General features: G+C 35.0%; 2 protein-coding genes across 8 annotated transcripts; one reads left to right on the forward strand and one right to left on the reverse strand.

The window, feature by feature from the left end:
• The first annotated feature begins 1,656 nt into the window (after positions 1–1,656).
• LOC140892045 (uncharacterized) lies at positions 1,657–9,127 on the forward strand. 7 transcript variants are annotated; one of them, XM_073300782.1, is made up of 18 exons: positions 1,658–1,865; positions 3,071–3,143; positions 3,225–3,268; positions 3,789–3,831; positions 3,993–4,208; positions 4,320–4,442; positions 4,949–5,020; positions 6,218–6,262; positions 6,436–6,515; positions 6,678–6,742; positions 6,824–6,890; positions 6,962–7,075; positions 7,561–7,634; positions 7,731–7,828; positions 7,900–7,959; positions 8,065–8,133; positions 8,217–8,270; positions 8,865–9,127. In XM_073300782.1, exons 1-18 carry the CDS (start codon positions 1,771–1,773, stop codon positions 8,931–8,933), a joined length of 1,461 nt encoding a protein of 486 aa, XP_073156883.1. In that variant the 5' UTR covers positions 1,658–1,770; the 3' UTR covers positions 8,934–9,127. The 7 variants fall into 7 exon arrangements, 6 of the variants coding, with proteins under 6 accessions (XP_073156884.1, XP_073156885.1, XP_073156883.1 ...); XM_073300787.1 differs by lacking the exon at positions 1,658–1,865 and adding an exon at positions 2,626–2,693; XR_012152709.1 differs by lacking the exon at positions 8,865–9,127 and having other exon boundaries at positions 1,657–1,865; positions 7,900–7,990.
• Positions 9,128–9,228: 101 nt separating this feature from the next.
• On the reverse strand, positions 9,229–14,926 carry LOC140892044 (MACPF domain-containing protein At4g24290-like). Its single transcript, XM_073300781.1, has 7 exons — positions 14,122–14,926; positions 13,533–13,771; positions 12,917–13,118; positions 12,139–12,207; positions 11,766–11,952; positions 11,214–11,380; positions 9,229–10,102 (listed from the first exon to the last, which is right to left on the reverse strand). Exons 1-7 carry the CDS (start codon positions 14,410–14,412, stop codon positions 9,419–9,421), a joined length of 1,839 nt encoding a protein of 612 aa, XP_073156882.1. The 5' UTR covers positions 14,413–14,926; the 3' UTR covers positions 9,229–9,418.
• Between the last annotated feature and the right edge of the window lie 1,847 nt (positions 14,927–16,773).

Consider the following 16,773-nt stretch of genomic DNA (forward strand, 5'->3'; position numbering starts at 1 on the left):
GCCGATCTGCACATGATTCCCACATGTAAAGAGCATTTTGACACCTCAGGCTACCGGTGAGTTCGAAAGTTTCGAACTGGGATCGAAAGATCCGAACTGCCACTTGTCTAGTCCACCTTGACACCTGGTTCCTGTTGAGTTCGGAAGATCCGAATTGCTCCGCTTCTTCTGAACTGGTTTGGTTGCTTCCGAACTGTTCGAGACCCCTAGACCCTCCCTACTATTTTCGAACATTCCGGAGCCGATTTGCCACTCATTTTCACCAAATAATGAATCTTTAATCGTGTTTTGACACTTTCAAAATTATATGTAATTTCTAACATAAAAAATGGAACTCGGGTTACAATATTTCTAGTAGAATAAAACTCCAAACTTAGGAAAAAAACTCAAAAATCTGCGTGACACACACTAAACATGTCAAACTGTGTGTATGCACGGACCCTGGAAGGGGGTCCGTGCACCTTTGGCGCCCTGAAATTTAAATGCACGGACCTATACACGGATGTGACATGGGGTCTGTGCATGGTCCGTGTCTGGGTTCGTGGGGTGGTTCGGGCATGACTTCGTAGTTTTTTCATTCATTTGATCACTAAGCACTTCAATAATGTTGAAATGTCTTCCAACTTGATGATCACCATATCTCCCAAACCCTTCAAGATTTGTTGACACTCTTGTAAGCACTTCGTGAGATTCTACCATGAATTCTTGAAGAGCGTCTTTGAACTTTTTGCTCCGTCCCCTTGTCATTGGACCTTGCGGCATAATCAACACTTACAAGACATGTTTGGATACTCAATAATCATATATTAAATAAAATTTCTCAAATTATGTATCCCAAATTTTGTATTTTATACCAGATCTAAATTAGTGATCTATTATCATATATTAATATCACATTTTCAATGTTTTATACCGATTTTCAACTGTAAAAAACATGTGGGTCTAAGGAGTGTAGAAACATTTTTGTGTAGAACAAGAAATTCAAACATATATTTTTTTTTGTCAAGAGACTGAATTTAAAGTTATGTTTAAGCACGAGGATTTGAAACAAATTTTCAATATTCATCAATTTAATCTACATTTTCTTCATTAATCAATTTCACGAAAATATGGGCCTGTTTGGATACAAAAGCTATTGGCTTAAAAAAGCATTTAAATAAATCCAGCTTTTTAAAGTACTTTTATTAAAAAAAACAAAATCGGTTTTAGCATTTGGATAAATGTCGAAAAAGTGATTTTTTAAATAGAAACAGAAGCAGAAGCCAAACAGCTAAAATTTCTGACTTTTAAAAAAGTACTTATTTGGACTTAAATAATTTTTTTTTGTTGGCTTCCGTCACCAAACAGACTATCTGACATAGAGCCGCGGGCCTGGAGAATTATTATTTTATTTTTATTTTTATTGTGATATATGTATTTTTAATGAAAGTTGTGAATTTTTTTGTATTAATTACTTTATATAAAATTTACACGTATGAAATCAATAACTAAAATTTTTATTAATATGTTTTTAATAATATTTTATTTATGAAATAAAATTATAATTAATTATTATAATTAATTATAATGATTTTTATTTATAGTATGTCAATTTTTGAGTCCGCTCGTCTAACATGCAATCCTCTTAAAATTGGTTGGGTTGGGAATTTTCGGTCGTCGACCCGCCAAAAGTGGGTTGGCCTAACATTTACTTGACCCGGCCCATATCCAGAAAACGAGGGACCGTGAAATACTCCGGAGAACAGCATTCTCCGTAGAAAAGGCGAAGAAATGGTAGCGACGGAGGACGAGGAATTGCGGCGTCGGAAGCTAGAAGAAGCTTTGGAAGTTAAATCCCTCCGCCGGATAATCAGCGCTTATCTCAAGTAAATTATCTTGTACACCTTGTACTGTGTGTGACTGGGATTCATTTTTAGCTGTAATCTGCACCGATTTGTTCCAGTGTTTCACCTTTCCGTGTGGTTAATCCGATTAAAGTTCTCGTTTTTTCTGTGCGTCGAATTGTGTTTCTATTGAAATATAGGCTTGCTTGTGATATTTCAGTTTTGCTTGTTTGTGTTTTTATTATAAGAGTTGATTTTTTCGGATTGTTGAATTGTGACTGAAGTTGTGATAGTCCGCTGCTGGGACAATGCCAATAACTGAGCAGTTTGACTCGAGTCAGTTGAAAAATCCGGTGGAATGATGGACTCTGTAGTCACTTCTGCCGAGGGTTCCACTTGCTGGGAGGGGATTGTGAAAAAATATTCAATCTTTGATTAAAATCCGATCCTTGTCATTTAATACTGGAAAAAATTGATAACTAAACGCTAAAGGAGTTTTGTAAGATATATTAGCAGATGAAGTTTTATAAACAGGTGCATGTCTCAATTTTGCTAGAGTATGGATGGTAAAAACTGACAAAGTAAATTTCTTTCAAGAATAACTTTGCATGCAGAAGTTAAAAACCGTTGCGTTTTTTTTCCTGCCTTAAATCCTTGTTCTGTTTAACCTATTCACTGGACCCTTCTCAGTGATAAATTGCTCACTTGCAAGAGTACAGATCTAGGATATAAATCTTTCATAATATACAATGGGAGAAAATGGGAATTTATGACTTGAACCTTTGGTTTTCAGTCTACTTAGCCTTGATAAGGTCAAAGGAAAGTGAAGCCTCCAGTTTTGTCCTCCATCTCCTAAATATGAGTCACGAGGTACTGACAGAACCATGTGTTTGGCTACTGTGATTGTTGTCCAACTTTTGAGCTTTAATCTTAACACTTCATCCATATCCATCCTGATGCATAAGTACTTGGCAAGCCACAAGTGCGAAGGAATGGGTGGATTCTTAATTGCAATAATTATTGAATGGTACTGTTTTTCATACACTTGTCTGCATGTGATATTGCTTACTCCTGGTTGGTTCTAGCATCATACGTATCAGTTTTTTGTATGTTCTTTTCATCTCAAAGATTGATAAATATTCATTTCCAATTTAGTCGTTATCTTTTTCTTGTATGTCTTGATTGAAGCTTGTCGAGGGTCTTTCAAGTAGTGCTTACTGTGGTTTGTAATTGGATTCTCAATGCAGCTATCCAGAGGCTGCTGAGGAGGATATCAGAAGATATGAAAGATGCTTCAGAAGGCTTTCACCAGCACACAAGGTATTATTTATGGTTGAACAAATGAGGTCATGGAACTTCTTTTAACCTTTTTTTCTGATGCTTTGGCTTGGAATTTTGCAGGCCCTGTTACCACACATCCCATTTAAATTTCAGAAACTCAGATGGTATAACCATCTTTAAAATATTCATTATTACACTGAAATCTGTGAACATAAAATAGTTTAATAGATTTTATTTTTTATATATTGTTGGGCTTTTTGGAGCATGACCAAAGCTATTTTGAAAAGCTTAATAGAAATTAAAGATTAATGAGACGAGTGATGCCTCATGTTTTGGACGAATACAGACTAGCAGAAAATGAATAGAAATCCATTATGATTAAATAAAAATACAATTGGAAGTTTACGGCCAGCACTCGGTTGCAATTCTATGATTGCCCAAACATTCGATTTGAATGTCATGGTTATGAATAATGTGTTGTCAACCAGCTTGCTTGACATGAAACATGAATGTGTAAATATTGTCCTCATACCAAGAAACAACCTTATGCATTGGTATAACCTCTTCACATCTGATATGATGGATATTATAACTCGAACAAATGACAAATTATGAATGATTCTGACCTCAATTTTACCCTTATGCTGCCTGAGGATGATTTTGTTTAGATTCTTCATTTTGCAGGTGTGTCTCACAAAATTCATATTTCATTTTTGAAATGCTTAAGGTGATTGATAGATCCATTCTCTCTCCTCTGCTTATAACTATGCCATATTGTCCATCATCATTCATTAACTTCTATATTTGAACACGAGACTGCTCTTTATAAACTTTAAATGTGTTGGCACTTGTTGTTTTTGTTTTAAGCGCACAATTGGTATTTGGCAGGCATTTGAACCGCCAATTGACTTGAATCAAGATATTGGAAATTCGGAAGATCAAAACGTGGACAATACATCAGATAACTGCCTTTTATCCGATGAAATGAAACTTCCATTTCAGTCTGGCTTGAAAAGTGGAAATCTGCATCCATGGGCTGAAATTGGCTGTGAAAAAGGTGATAATGGAGAATATAGGTCACTGAACAGAGAAATTGGCGCAGAGGTCTCACTTGTGTCTTTTGTAATTTTTTTTAAAAAAATTAATGTTGCTTCTTTTTTTTATTTGTTTATTTCATTTTCATCATGAAAATTTGACCTCTGTAGATAACAACAGGAGAAGAAAATTGAACCTTCGAACGAAAATGCTGGGAACTGCTGTATAGGATCTCAATGTAAGACAAATGCAGAAAATTCTGATTGTCCACAATTATCTTCTAGGCTTGATTGTGATGGACATGTAAGTTTTCATTTCATTTCATTATACATATACATACATATATATATACATACATACATATATATATATACATACATACATACATACATACATATATATATATATATATATATATATATATATTGTGTCTATTGAGTTTCTTGCTTTGACCCTGTGGAGTGAAATAAATAACATCCATTTTGAGTGACCACGGTAATTATTTATTATTGGTTGGAGGGTATTCATAGTTCATCAATCAGTGTCTGCTTTCCAAATAAAAGTAGTAGTTGAAGAGACATGAGTCACACATCAGTATCAGATTGAAGCCCAATGTCAGTCTAAAACAATTATCTCGTTAATGATTTTTAATTACTTCATATCCTTTCTTGTGAAATTTGTGCATTTTCTCGTCACTGAATTGTTCTGCTTTCTTTCTTGCTTTATTTTACTACCGATCACTGCAACAAACCCCCACAAAAAAACCTTGTCGTAACACTAATCTTAGTGCTTTGGATTTTCTCTTTCAGGCTTCCTCATCACCACCTGATTGGTTGGACCCATCTTTGCAGTTTCATGTTCCTTTAGTTGATGTAGATAAGGTGTGCTATTTCTATTAGTCAATGAGTAATCTTGTTTAGATTTTCTATTGTGTTTAAAGTGAATGATATTTGCAGACTAATCAAAGTTAAGGTTATGATCCAAGTTAGTTGGATTCATTTGGCCAGTTGGTGGTTTACCTCCACAAAATGCCAAAAAAGTTAAAATATAAATAAATACATACTGCATCACCGAATGTAAAAAAACTTGAAAGTGATTAAGGTACACTTGATTACTGAATACTTTTCATTGTCTGACTGAGTTGATGAGAAATTCCACGGTTACGTCGGTAAGTTCTGTCAATATCTAGCCACTTGGTTTTTAATTTTTAATTTTAATTTTTTTTAAATACGGATTCATGTTTAATTTGAAGTGCTGTAATCAATGTTTTCAAAACCGGACCAGACCGGCAGGTTCGACCGGTTTGACCGGTCACTGGTCCGGTTTGGAACACCCTCAAAAATCGTTCTAACGGTTAAACTGCTCGGAACCAGTCAAAACCGGTCGAACCGGCCAAGAACCGGCCAAAAAACCGGTCGAACCGGTTGCTCGATTTTTTTTTTATTTTTTTAAAAAAATTATTTTTTAACAAAATTTAAAATCTTAATTTAATATTTTATTATATATATATACATGATTATTTAGAATTTGTACTATTTCAAAAATATTATTTTAGTATTATTGGAGTTTTTTAATTAATTAATTTTTTTAAAAAATATATAGCTATAATAATATTTTGAATTATTTATATAATTATTATTTATTTTTTAAACTATGATAAATATATTTTTGTCTATTTATATACATTTTTTAGGTTTTTAAAATTTAAAAAATATTATTAATTATATTATATTATATAAACGGTTTTTCGGTCCGACCGTCCGGTTAAAACGGTCCGACCGGTTGTACCGTTTTTTCAAGGTAGACCGGTTCGATCACCGGTCCGATTATGAAAACATTGGCTATAATAGTAATATTTTATTGCTACTCATTAACCATGCAACAAAATATCTTTCTGTTATTATTTTGTGCAAAGTTGCCATCATAGCTCTGTATCAACTCTCAGATGATATTACTCAGCTATTTATACGTGTCTTGATTAACAGGCTCTCTTTTTATTTCTTTCAGCTATGTAAAGTTTTCATCTTGGAAAATTAAAACATATTTATATAAGATTTTGAATTTTCATGTCTTCCCAGGTTCGATGCATCATAAGAAACATTGTCAGAGATTGGGCAACTGAGGTAACTTAAATTTTATTGTCTCATTAAAGAACCTAGATCTTAACTACAATGTCCTCTGTTCTGTTATGCTTAACAATTTGGGGATTTAGTATCACCAATTAAAACGAAGATAATAAAAAGGAGAGAGGACGTATGGAGAGGGGTTATTTACTTTATTTTCTCTTCATGTTCAGGGTCAGAGGGAACGTGATGAATGCTACAAGCCAATTCTTAAAGAACTTCAACGACTTTTTCCGCATCGTTCAAAAGAAAGGCACTGTTTCTGCAATATTTTCCCAAACTTTATTGTCTGTTGGATGCTGCTAGACTATCTCACTGTTGTTGTGCTAAATGGACTATTTGTTATGCAGTACCGCAATGTTCACAGTGCTTTAAGATGTTAATGTATTCTTAAGAAAATTCTTTCTTTTAACAGTCCACCTGCCTGCTTAGTCCCTGGAGCTGGACTTGGGAGGTTAGCATTAGAAATATCATGTCTGGGTATGTCTCCGTTGATGGACACTTAGTTTTCTAAACAATCTATTTCCTTCCTAGCAGCCTTACAAATTTATTGCATTACAGGTTTTATAAGCCAAGGGAATGAATTTTCTTACTACATGATGATATGCTCCAGTTTCATATTAAACCAGTGAGAGAGTTCTGTTTTTTGTTCTTTATAAAGATCAAATTTTGTTGAATTCTAACTTATCAATTGTTTAGATCTCAAGTTGCTGATGAGTGGACAATATATCCATGGATACACAGTAACTGCAATTCACTTTCAGATGATGATCAGCTACGTCCTGTTTCGGTTCCCGATATTCATCCAGCTAGGTGTTGGTCAACTTTTTTTCCTATCTGTTAATTTCTCTATGCTTTCTGTGTATGTGCATCCAACTTCTATATTATCTTTGTTTCTTTGGATTGTTATCGTACTTATCCATCTGTCAGTTGCCATACTAGGACAACAGTCAAAATTAGATAGACATCCTTTGGTTTCTACTTGTTTATTTTCTATCCGTTGTGTTACCTTTGTGTTACCTTTTTTTCCTAATTACTTGAGCATTTTTTATCCTTCTGTTTCTCCACCATGCAACTCTTGATCAAGGCAGTAATGTGACGTTCTTTTTCGAAGAGATGCTTAATTTTGCCTGTAAAACTTTGAAGTGCACTTGTATGGTAGTTCTTAAAGAGTTATTCAACTTAAATTCTTTATGTAGTCCCAGAAAGTGCAGCTTAGTTAATTCTTTAAGATAAATCATGAACCACATTGAAGCTGATTTTTGGAACTAGAATGTAGTGAAATCTGTTGGAAACAGTGCAGGGATTACCGAAGGCTTCTCAATGTGCGGAGGTGATTTTGTTGAAGTATACAATGATCCTAGCCAAGTAGGTATGAAAGTTTTTTAAATTAAAATTTTTATTCATGATGCAGGGTTATGTGATAATTCTATTCTTGTTTTCTTACATATATTTATTTATTTTTCAGGAGTTTGGGATGCAGTTGTGACTTGTTTCTTTCTTGATACGGCTCACAACATTGTGGAATATATAGAGATCATTTCAAGAATTCTCAAAGATGGGGGAGTAAGTGTTTTTAATAAATTTACCTGTTAAATCATTTTCTTTCGTGATACCCAATTATGAATTCTTGGCAGGTGTGGATAAATTTGGGGCCCCTACTTTATCATTTTGCAGACACATATAATCAGGAAGATGTGAGCTTTTTAATCCGAAGTGAATAAGCATGTACTCCATCTCATATATCAAGAAACATCTGAATATTTTGGGTTGTCAACGTGATATTCCTTTTATTTTTGAAGGAGATGTCAATTGAGCTTAGCTTGGAAGACGTGAAGAGGATTTCTTGTCAGTATGGATTTGAAATTCAGGTAATCTCATATTACTTGAATTTTGATGTATTCGTGCATGATGTTTTCCCCTAGCTCATGTTGGCCGTCTTTTTGAGAAACAGAAGGAGTCGATGATTGAGACGACTTACACCACCAATCCAAGATCAATGATGCAGGTTGCCATTTTATGTTTCTTTTTAGATTGGATTCTAAAAATATTTATGTCAGTTCAAAATATTTTGACATTTAAATACTCAGTTAACTAAAATGTACATGGAAAAGAAAAAAATAAAATGTACATGAAGTCTGCTTGAAAAGTTGTAGAAAGAATGTGATGAATTATACTTGCCTGTACCCTGTACTATATATCCAAAGCACATAAGTTTAGAGGACACTGGGTCTATCTACTGATAGTAGATCAGTAAATTCTTATGAAATTCAATAAATAAACGATGCTCTTTTCATATCGTTTCCCTGTTAAATTTTCATCATCACACCATATTCAATGAATTCTTGATAGATATCACCAACAATGTTTAGAAACCAATATAATTTTAATCTAATAACTTGTAGCTAGTAACTTAGTCCCATTCCCCTTTCTAATTTTCTTCGTCAACGTTGCTACTGTTGTTAGAATGGTTAATCCTCATTTCCCCGTCTAACTATTAATTGCATCGATTTGTTGCCTAAACTATTTAACGTTTATGGCCATGGTTGTGGGGGCGTGTTTGAAGCCCTGCATATAACTCGGTTTCCCACTGTTATTGCAGAATCATTACAGTGCTGCATTTTGGACCATGCATAAGAAACCAGCAGCAGCAACGCAGGCCAAGAAATAATCTTTGGCCTTCTTTGAGTAACTTAAATCTTGTTAATCGCATGTTTCGAATACATAAACCTTCATTTCTGCTTATAATCTCAAGACTACAAAAATTGAAGTACCTACAACTTTTCATGTTTCTTGTGACATTTTGAATTTTATATGGTGGTCAAGTATTTATACTATACGACAGATTTGTCATTGTGAGTTTTACTGCTTTCGATCTTTCGAAGAGGCCAAGTGGATTAAGAATGAAATGCTGAATTCAGGGGATTTGTCATTGTGAATTTTATTACAGGTAATGCAATTTGCCATCTCGTAGAATGGTTTAGTAACATTAACAACTATATTTTGACAGAAAGAAAATCAATACACTGGCGTTCAGTTTCTTTTCACTAAAAAACAAACAGAAGTAGTCCAAATATAACAACAATTATACACAAAACCACAAACCACTGTGCTACGATCCCGATGTAAGACTACAAACCAAAATTTACCGATTGTTTAGCCATGCATGACTATTTCATCGTCTGATGGAACTACGGCCAATAAAGAGTACTTCACACGAAGCGATATTTTACCCTTATCTACCATAAGCCGAGCACCCGAGACTACCCAGTACCCAGGAGCATGCTGCGGCCCTCTAGTCATTTCTGTGGTGTCGACAAACCTGAGAAGTTTAGGTGTTTGTGCAGGCATGGGGGGGCCTTCGGGATATAAAGCAGAGTTGACATTAACATCCGATGGGTTTGGAGGAGGTTTCTGAGTGGTCGAAAATCGAGTACTGATTATAGTTGAAATAATTCCAGACTTGTGAGTCAAGGCAGGGGAACCATCCCACTCTGCTTTCCTCACAACTGTAGCCCCAGTAACTCTGGAAAAATGCAGGCGTAAAAAGAGCACATTTTTCATACCAGATTCCTTAACTTCAAACTGTGCGCCAGTGACTATAGAATGATCATCGTCGGACTCGACAGGTGCTGTGCATATATGTGAAAAACTCTTCCACTGGACCTTCTCATAGTACCTACGGTCATCAGAGCTACTACCGTGTCTGCCAGGTTCATTACGAAGTTGAAAGCTTTTCGGCGAGGAGGACAAGTGCTGCAGATGGATGGCTAAGCAATTACACCTCTTTCCTTCCAAATATAGTCGCAGGCCGGTGACTGGTTTGTTTCCCACATCCACCTGTCAAGTTATTTTTTGCCACATAATACATGCAACCATTATCAGTAATCTCAGTGCATCACTAGTAAAAATATGATGATAAAGCATGAGAAATGATCAAGCTTAAAGCAATCATAGACGAGTCAAACCGATGGTTATGAAAATCAGCACCAGAAACATATACTGATACACAGACTGGGCTAGATTTTTATTAGGGGTCACATGAACTAGTCAATCAAACCCCAAACCACTCTACGTGATCCCTGGAATTCCACCTAACAATTATTTATTTTTATTTTTTTTAATGAAAATGACTTCATTAAAAGGTAAAGAATAATACAAATACACTGGGCATCCCCAGGAGAAAATCATTAATATTCGAAGGAATCATAAACACTGGCCATTCCCCGAGAAAAGGTCCAACTAACAATTACTTGGTAGAATTCCACCTAGCATTTACTCCTTTCTGATTGATGTAGCTCCTTTTATTTGCCATACTTTATTTTTATCAAGAAAAAGACGTGCTAGCAAGAGCAAAGGGATGTATGATAAAAAAGTCAGTGGTTTAAACAAAGCAAATTTCATCCACCACGTAGTTCAACTTCCTGGTGATCCCATTCCTGAACAAGACAGGAGCCAAATTTCAGGTAAAGGCTAGTCAAGTGGCCTTTAAAGGATAAAGAATGTGGATATCCCACATAAGTCCACAACTGGTTCAGTTTCCTTTTGGCAAGATTAAATAGAGCTTTGATTATTCTGGCCCTGCCACCTTTGCAAGGTACTAGTACTACAACCAGTTTCAAGCCAGAAAAGAAGTTTTTTATAGGCCATTTAAAGTTGGAAGTTTTCCTTATTAATTGTATGATAGTGTCATTCAAGCATCAGGACAGTAATCGAGTTTGAGGGACAGAGAAGGGGATGAAACTTGAAAAAATGCTATAACTACTGGCTAACAAGGAGGAATAACCTCAGTCCTCAAGATTGAAAACGTTTTATTTTTCATATTGAAAATAATTCACACCTTAAAATGTAGGAAAAATGACGCACTTTTTCATCCGTCAAAAGCACATGCACTACAATCACCATGAGGTTAGACTGAAACTTAAAAAGGTTGAAATTCAGGAGAAGTTACCTCATTAGTATCGACATAAAGCTTCGGACCCATCAAACTGAACTGCAAAGATGCTCCACCTTGCTGTTTCCTATCAGGACCTAAAGCAAGGTCACCGAATACAGGTGCCCACTGCTTTGGGAGTTGAAATTCCAAAAATTGATATAGCTCTTCTATTGGTGGTTTATCTGCAAGAGAAGCAGCAGTTTAATGCTGATAAAATGTGGTATTCTATGTTTCATAAGAAGATACTCAATCTGACAGTTAGGTTAATAATTAACCAGCTCATGGCAGTAATATCAACCTTTGACAAACTGATACCACCTTAAGGCGGATTTTTCGTCCATTTTTAAACTGTTGATACTGATTGATAAAAATTAAAAACAAGTAACATTATTAAGATATAAGACGAAAATTTAAACTGCAACATTTCCAGTAATGTGATTTTCCAAAAGCTGAAACCAGGCATTATATCTGCTCATGTTGGCAGCATCAGGTATTGACATTTTCAGTAAGTGTGAAAATTTAAAAGATGCCAGAAATCTATCAAGTATGATGATACTTATTGCTTACAACGCAAATATAGATTGATGGCATGACCCAAGAATCCACTCCCATCAATTCCACTCAACAGTGATGAAATCGGAATAAAAGACATTGATATCACTTCAGGCTCAAGCTGAACAGTTTGACACCACTTGTTATGAGGCATATTTCTACTGCTGCTTCCGCCTCGCCTCCTCCAGAATACCGTAATTTCCTGGAGTTATCATTATGAAAAATTATGCCAACCAACATGGAAATAAAAACAGTGATAAAATTTCATAATCAAATGCACTACAAACCATATATGGGCAACTCTCCGATAAAGAATGAGTTGTGCAATGTAAATTGGCTAAGTTGACGGGTCTTATATCAAAACCAATATAACTTATTTAGGGATTACCTCTTCATTGGAGCGAAAACTTGGTGTACTGGGATCCAAGAACATAAATTCGCGTCCATTACTCTCACTCTGAAATGAATTAAACAGATGCATTTAACTATAGGAATTCTTACACGAGGATGCTTCATAAACTGCTAAGATAAGAGGCCAAGATCTCTCTAAAATGTTCCAACGACTAAAGGCTTTTCTTCCAAACAACAACAAATTCTTTGATTTTCCAAGAAAGAGGATTATAGAACTTGATGCACTAAATTTAATAAAATCAACTAAAAATAAACATTCGTAATAATGTTGCTGATTTAATCAAACGGTTCATCTATCTTATAGGTCTTGCAAAATTTAAGACTACCTTTCAGACCGGGAAGTTAGCAAACTAATCTTGGTCTCGCCTTTAAAAAAAAAAAATTAATAATAACCCTCCCATATGTATTTCAATACACTCAAATACACTTGGGGAGGACTATTTTTCATAAATGAAGTTTAACCAAGGTCATTCACCCAAAATTTCCCCATTGGGACCCTGCCCCCATACAATCCTAATAAAGTTGGCATACGATAATGAACTCTCAGGTTAACTGCAATACAAACTTGCTATTAATATGCACGAGAACAGGAGCAACATGAAAACCTTATTAACATGCAGATAAATTTTGCTAAAAAAATCAGCGATACTCACGTATACTGAAATAGTCCAAGTGATGGTCTCATGACATGATAAATTACAAAAGCATTATTCCGCAAACATGTGGTGATAGATGGATAAAGTTTTAAATCTAACCATTTCACCGCCATAAGATTTCTCCGGATACATGCCAGATTGTCCACTTGCATCACTAAACCTCTTGTCCGCCACCTCCTTCAATTTTTTCTGTATCTCAGTGGGATGAAGAGGCGATGAATGCTGTTGCTTTACATATATAACATCCTTGCCCCCCATCTTCACACCAACAATGACATGTGTACCATATTTCTCAATAAACCTGAAAAAGTATTCTCAAAAGCATAATTTCTCAGACAGAACTATTGTACCTCAGGTCAATTATTAATTAGCACATGGAAATCATAATAAAATCTACGAATAAATTGCACGTCTGTATGCATTCAACTGGGAATAGAAGGATTCTGCAACTTACCAAGGTTGACAACCACCTGAAATCTTGGCAATTAAATGAATGGAAAAATATAATCAAACAAATTCACCCCTTAGTGACACGTTCTAATATTTTGTCTTGATTCAATACCATAATTTCCCACTGAAAAACATTATTCATGTCCTAGGCATATCAGAACAATAACAGGGCCAGTCCCTTGATTCAAACATCTCGAGTCAGAGGAAATAAGTTTATACATGTTTCAGCGATGTACACGGAAGAAAAATAAGTTTTTATGCTTGCCTTGTCAATGCAGCAGGATCCCATGATGATGGCACAGCTTGTTTGACATGATCACGGAGCGTCACTTGGGCCTTTTCCAATGCAATGCTGTAGAGGGTGATGAAGACCCCATCAAAAGCAAGAGATTTTGTGAAAGCAGCATCTTTTTGCCAAGAGCCTGTGAACTCAAACGCTGCATTGAAGTGACCAGTCGGAATTTTACCTGAAAGTGATAGTTCCTGGTTGAACTGCTCTGACATCTAAAAGGTGAGATGATATGTTAATCAGAAACTCAAAGACAGACAATAGTAGAATCAGCTACTTCTCAAAATAACTATGATGATAATACATGTAATCAAAGGAGTCAATGTAGCTAAAAAGAATGCAGGTCTCAGCTCTTACAATCAAACAATTACAAATACTTCAGTCTTTAACGAGTTCCAGCTCTCATAGCCAAAAATCGAAGTAAAACTCGAACAATTTTAAAAAATACCACAAGGGCGGATCAAGAGTATAGCTAGTCAGCGATAACAATGGCCAGTTACTTCATGTTGGCATCCAAATGGTAGTTTTACGAAACTTTTGCACAACAATATCGTTTTCAAGTTACCTGCTGGAAAGGAAGGATGTCAGAGCTGAACCGCATGCGCTCGCCTTTATCACAGTTGATGGACTTGGAAACATTCTGGACCAAAATACCTCCTGGAATCGCTATATCCCGGACCCGATCATCGTCCATGGCGATCAACCTCGAGCCCTCTTTGGTGGTCTGCTGATTCTTGCAGTACTTCAACCGCAGGTCCAACGTTAAATCATAGCCCAAACCAATGCACTGCACGGCCTCCTCCGCCGCCGCCCTCAGCCTCAAGAAAGTCTCTTTCTTGCTACTATGGCTAGCCATAGCTTTAAAAAAAAGAAAGAAAGGGTCTTTATGTATCAACGGGCTATATTTCTGTGCACAGATTCATGAAATCACTCAACCATAACAACAAGAACTCGAAGAATTGTTGAAGAGATCAACCGGGTTGTTGGTCTGCCGAATATTACATCATCGGAACAGATGTTGGGATTATGATGGAGGTGTGAACCGGGATTTTTTAGTTGAAATTTGTGGACTGGTCAATCAAAACTTGAGCAGGCACAGTTGATTGTGGAAAGGGTTGATCAAGTCACCGTATGATCAAATTTTCACAGAATATCAGTACGTAATATTGATATTAATTATTTATCAATAATATAAAGTGACTTAAAAGTTTGAGTCGGGTTAGGTAAGTTGAAAATAATTAAACAAGAAATGGAGGGCCAGCGGTGGCGGGAAAGTCAACACGCGGGTGCCGCCGCCGGGTCTTGGTACCGGCATCGGCCTGCAGGCGGGCCAATAAATCGCGGGTGGAGTGTGAACGAACATAGGGTACGGTACATTCCATTTTGGAAAACTCTTTCAAAATATGGGAAATTATTCTATTTTGGACTTTGATTCGATATTGTTATTTGTTATAAACTGGTTTTCATCTCATGATTTCGGTTTGTTTGTAGAAGTATTTTAAAAATATTTTTAGTGTTGTATGAATAAAATCATTTAAATATGTGTTTAGTCGAGATTTTTGTAAAATATTTTGAATGAAGTGTTCTCAATTATGGTTTTTAAAGAACAAAGAGTGTTTTTTTTAAAATATTTTTAGAATTGAAGGCGTTCATGCAAATCAAACATATTACTTTTTAGTTGTAAAAATGCATTTATAAAATAGTTTTGAAACTCATATTTATTTTTAAAACAATTTTTAAATTTTTTTATAATTTTTTAAAAAAAAATTATAATTTTTTTTTACAAGTACTTTTCCAAATAAAACCTTAATTTTTTTTTTTTTTTGTTAAATAACATTTGTTGGGTTTAGTGATTTCAAACAAGAAAAAAAATACCAAAACAAAAATATACAATTTACTTGATTAAAAACCAAACTTTGATATGTTACAATATTAAAATTCAAAATATATCAACTTACGAGTAAAGCTGTCAAACGGGCCAAACCATGGCGGAACGGGGCGGCCCACCAAAAACCCACCTTTTGGCGGGTCGATGGCGGGCCCGACCCACCATCCTGGCGGACTGGAAATTCTCAACCCAACCCAACCCAACCCAAGGTAGGTTGCAGGTTAGGCGGGTCGGCCGCGGGTTGGATCACGACAAATAAAAATAAATAAAAAATATTATAATTAATTATAAATATAATTTCATAAATAAATATTAATAGAAACATATTAATAAAAATTTTAATTATTAATTTCATGTGTGTAAATTTTATATAAATTAATTAATACAAAAAAAACACAACTTTTATTAAAAAAATGCATATATAATAATAAAAATAAAAATAAATTATTATTTTTCCAGGCCAACCCGCCTAGGCCCACCTTTTGTTGGGTTGAAAAAATTTCAACCTAACCCACTTAAATTGTGTGGCAGGCCGGGCCAACCGACAGACCTAACCCAAATTGACGGCTCTACTTACGAGATTAAAACTACAATCTTCTCAAAAACATTATATACATACATACATACAACTTTGAACCAATGATTTTGAACTTTTCTTTACATAAAATTTGAATAAAAACTAACCTTATTTTTCATCGAATTTAAATATTTTAAGGTAATCTTTGCAAATGTTTAATAAAACAATTATGAACTTTTTTAAAAAAAAATTGAAAAGTTTATCAAGAAAAATCCATAATCATTTTTTAAAATACAATTGGGGAGGAAAAAATCCTATCTAACAACCCACAATGGTGAAAATTGAATATAACACGCGTTAAGTTAAAATCAACATGTTTTGGTGATGACAAAAGTGACATGGATACAATCAAGACCAATAGCCAATAGGACATATAAGAACAAGCTATACATAAGGATTTAATTGGTCTATTAAATAATTTATCTAACAAAAAAAATTGAAACACACTCAAAAAAAACTTGATCAAACAAGTTTAGCATTACATAAGCTATCCGGATTAGTTCAGCTTCCCAGACCAGATCAAATATCTACAAAATAGTTCGTACATATTCAAAATTGATCCGAGTAGTTGGGGACAAGATAAATTTAAACAAATCCGTTGGTTTTCGTATTTAGGTATCATCCAAAAGACCCTAACGCCACTGTACTATACTTAATTTGAAAATAAGACAAAGACACTTGACATCCTCTTCATAACTGTAGGCTATTTTTGGAACAAAGTTGCACCGATTAGATTTTGTGACGTTGGAAAT

This window comes from Henckelia pumila, chromosome 3 (assembly GCF_033568475.1).
Source record: "Henckelia pumila isolate YLH828 chromosome 3, ASM3356847v2, whole genome shotgun sequence".
Lineage (NCBI taxonomy): Eukaryota > Viridiplantae > Streptophyta > Magnoliopsida > Lamiales > Gesneriaceae > Henckelia > Henckelia pumila.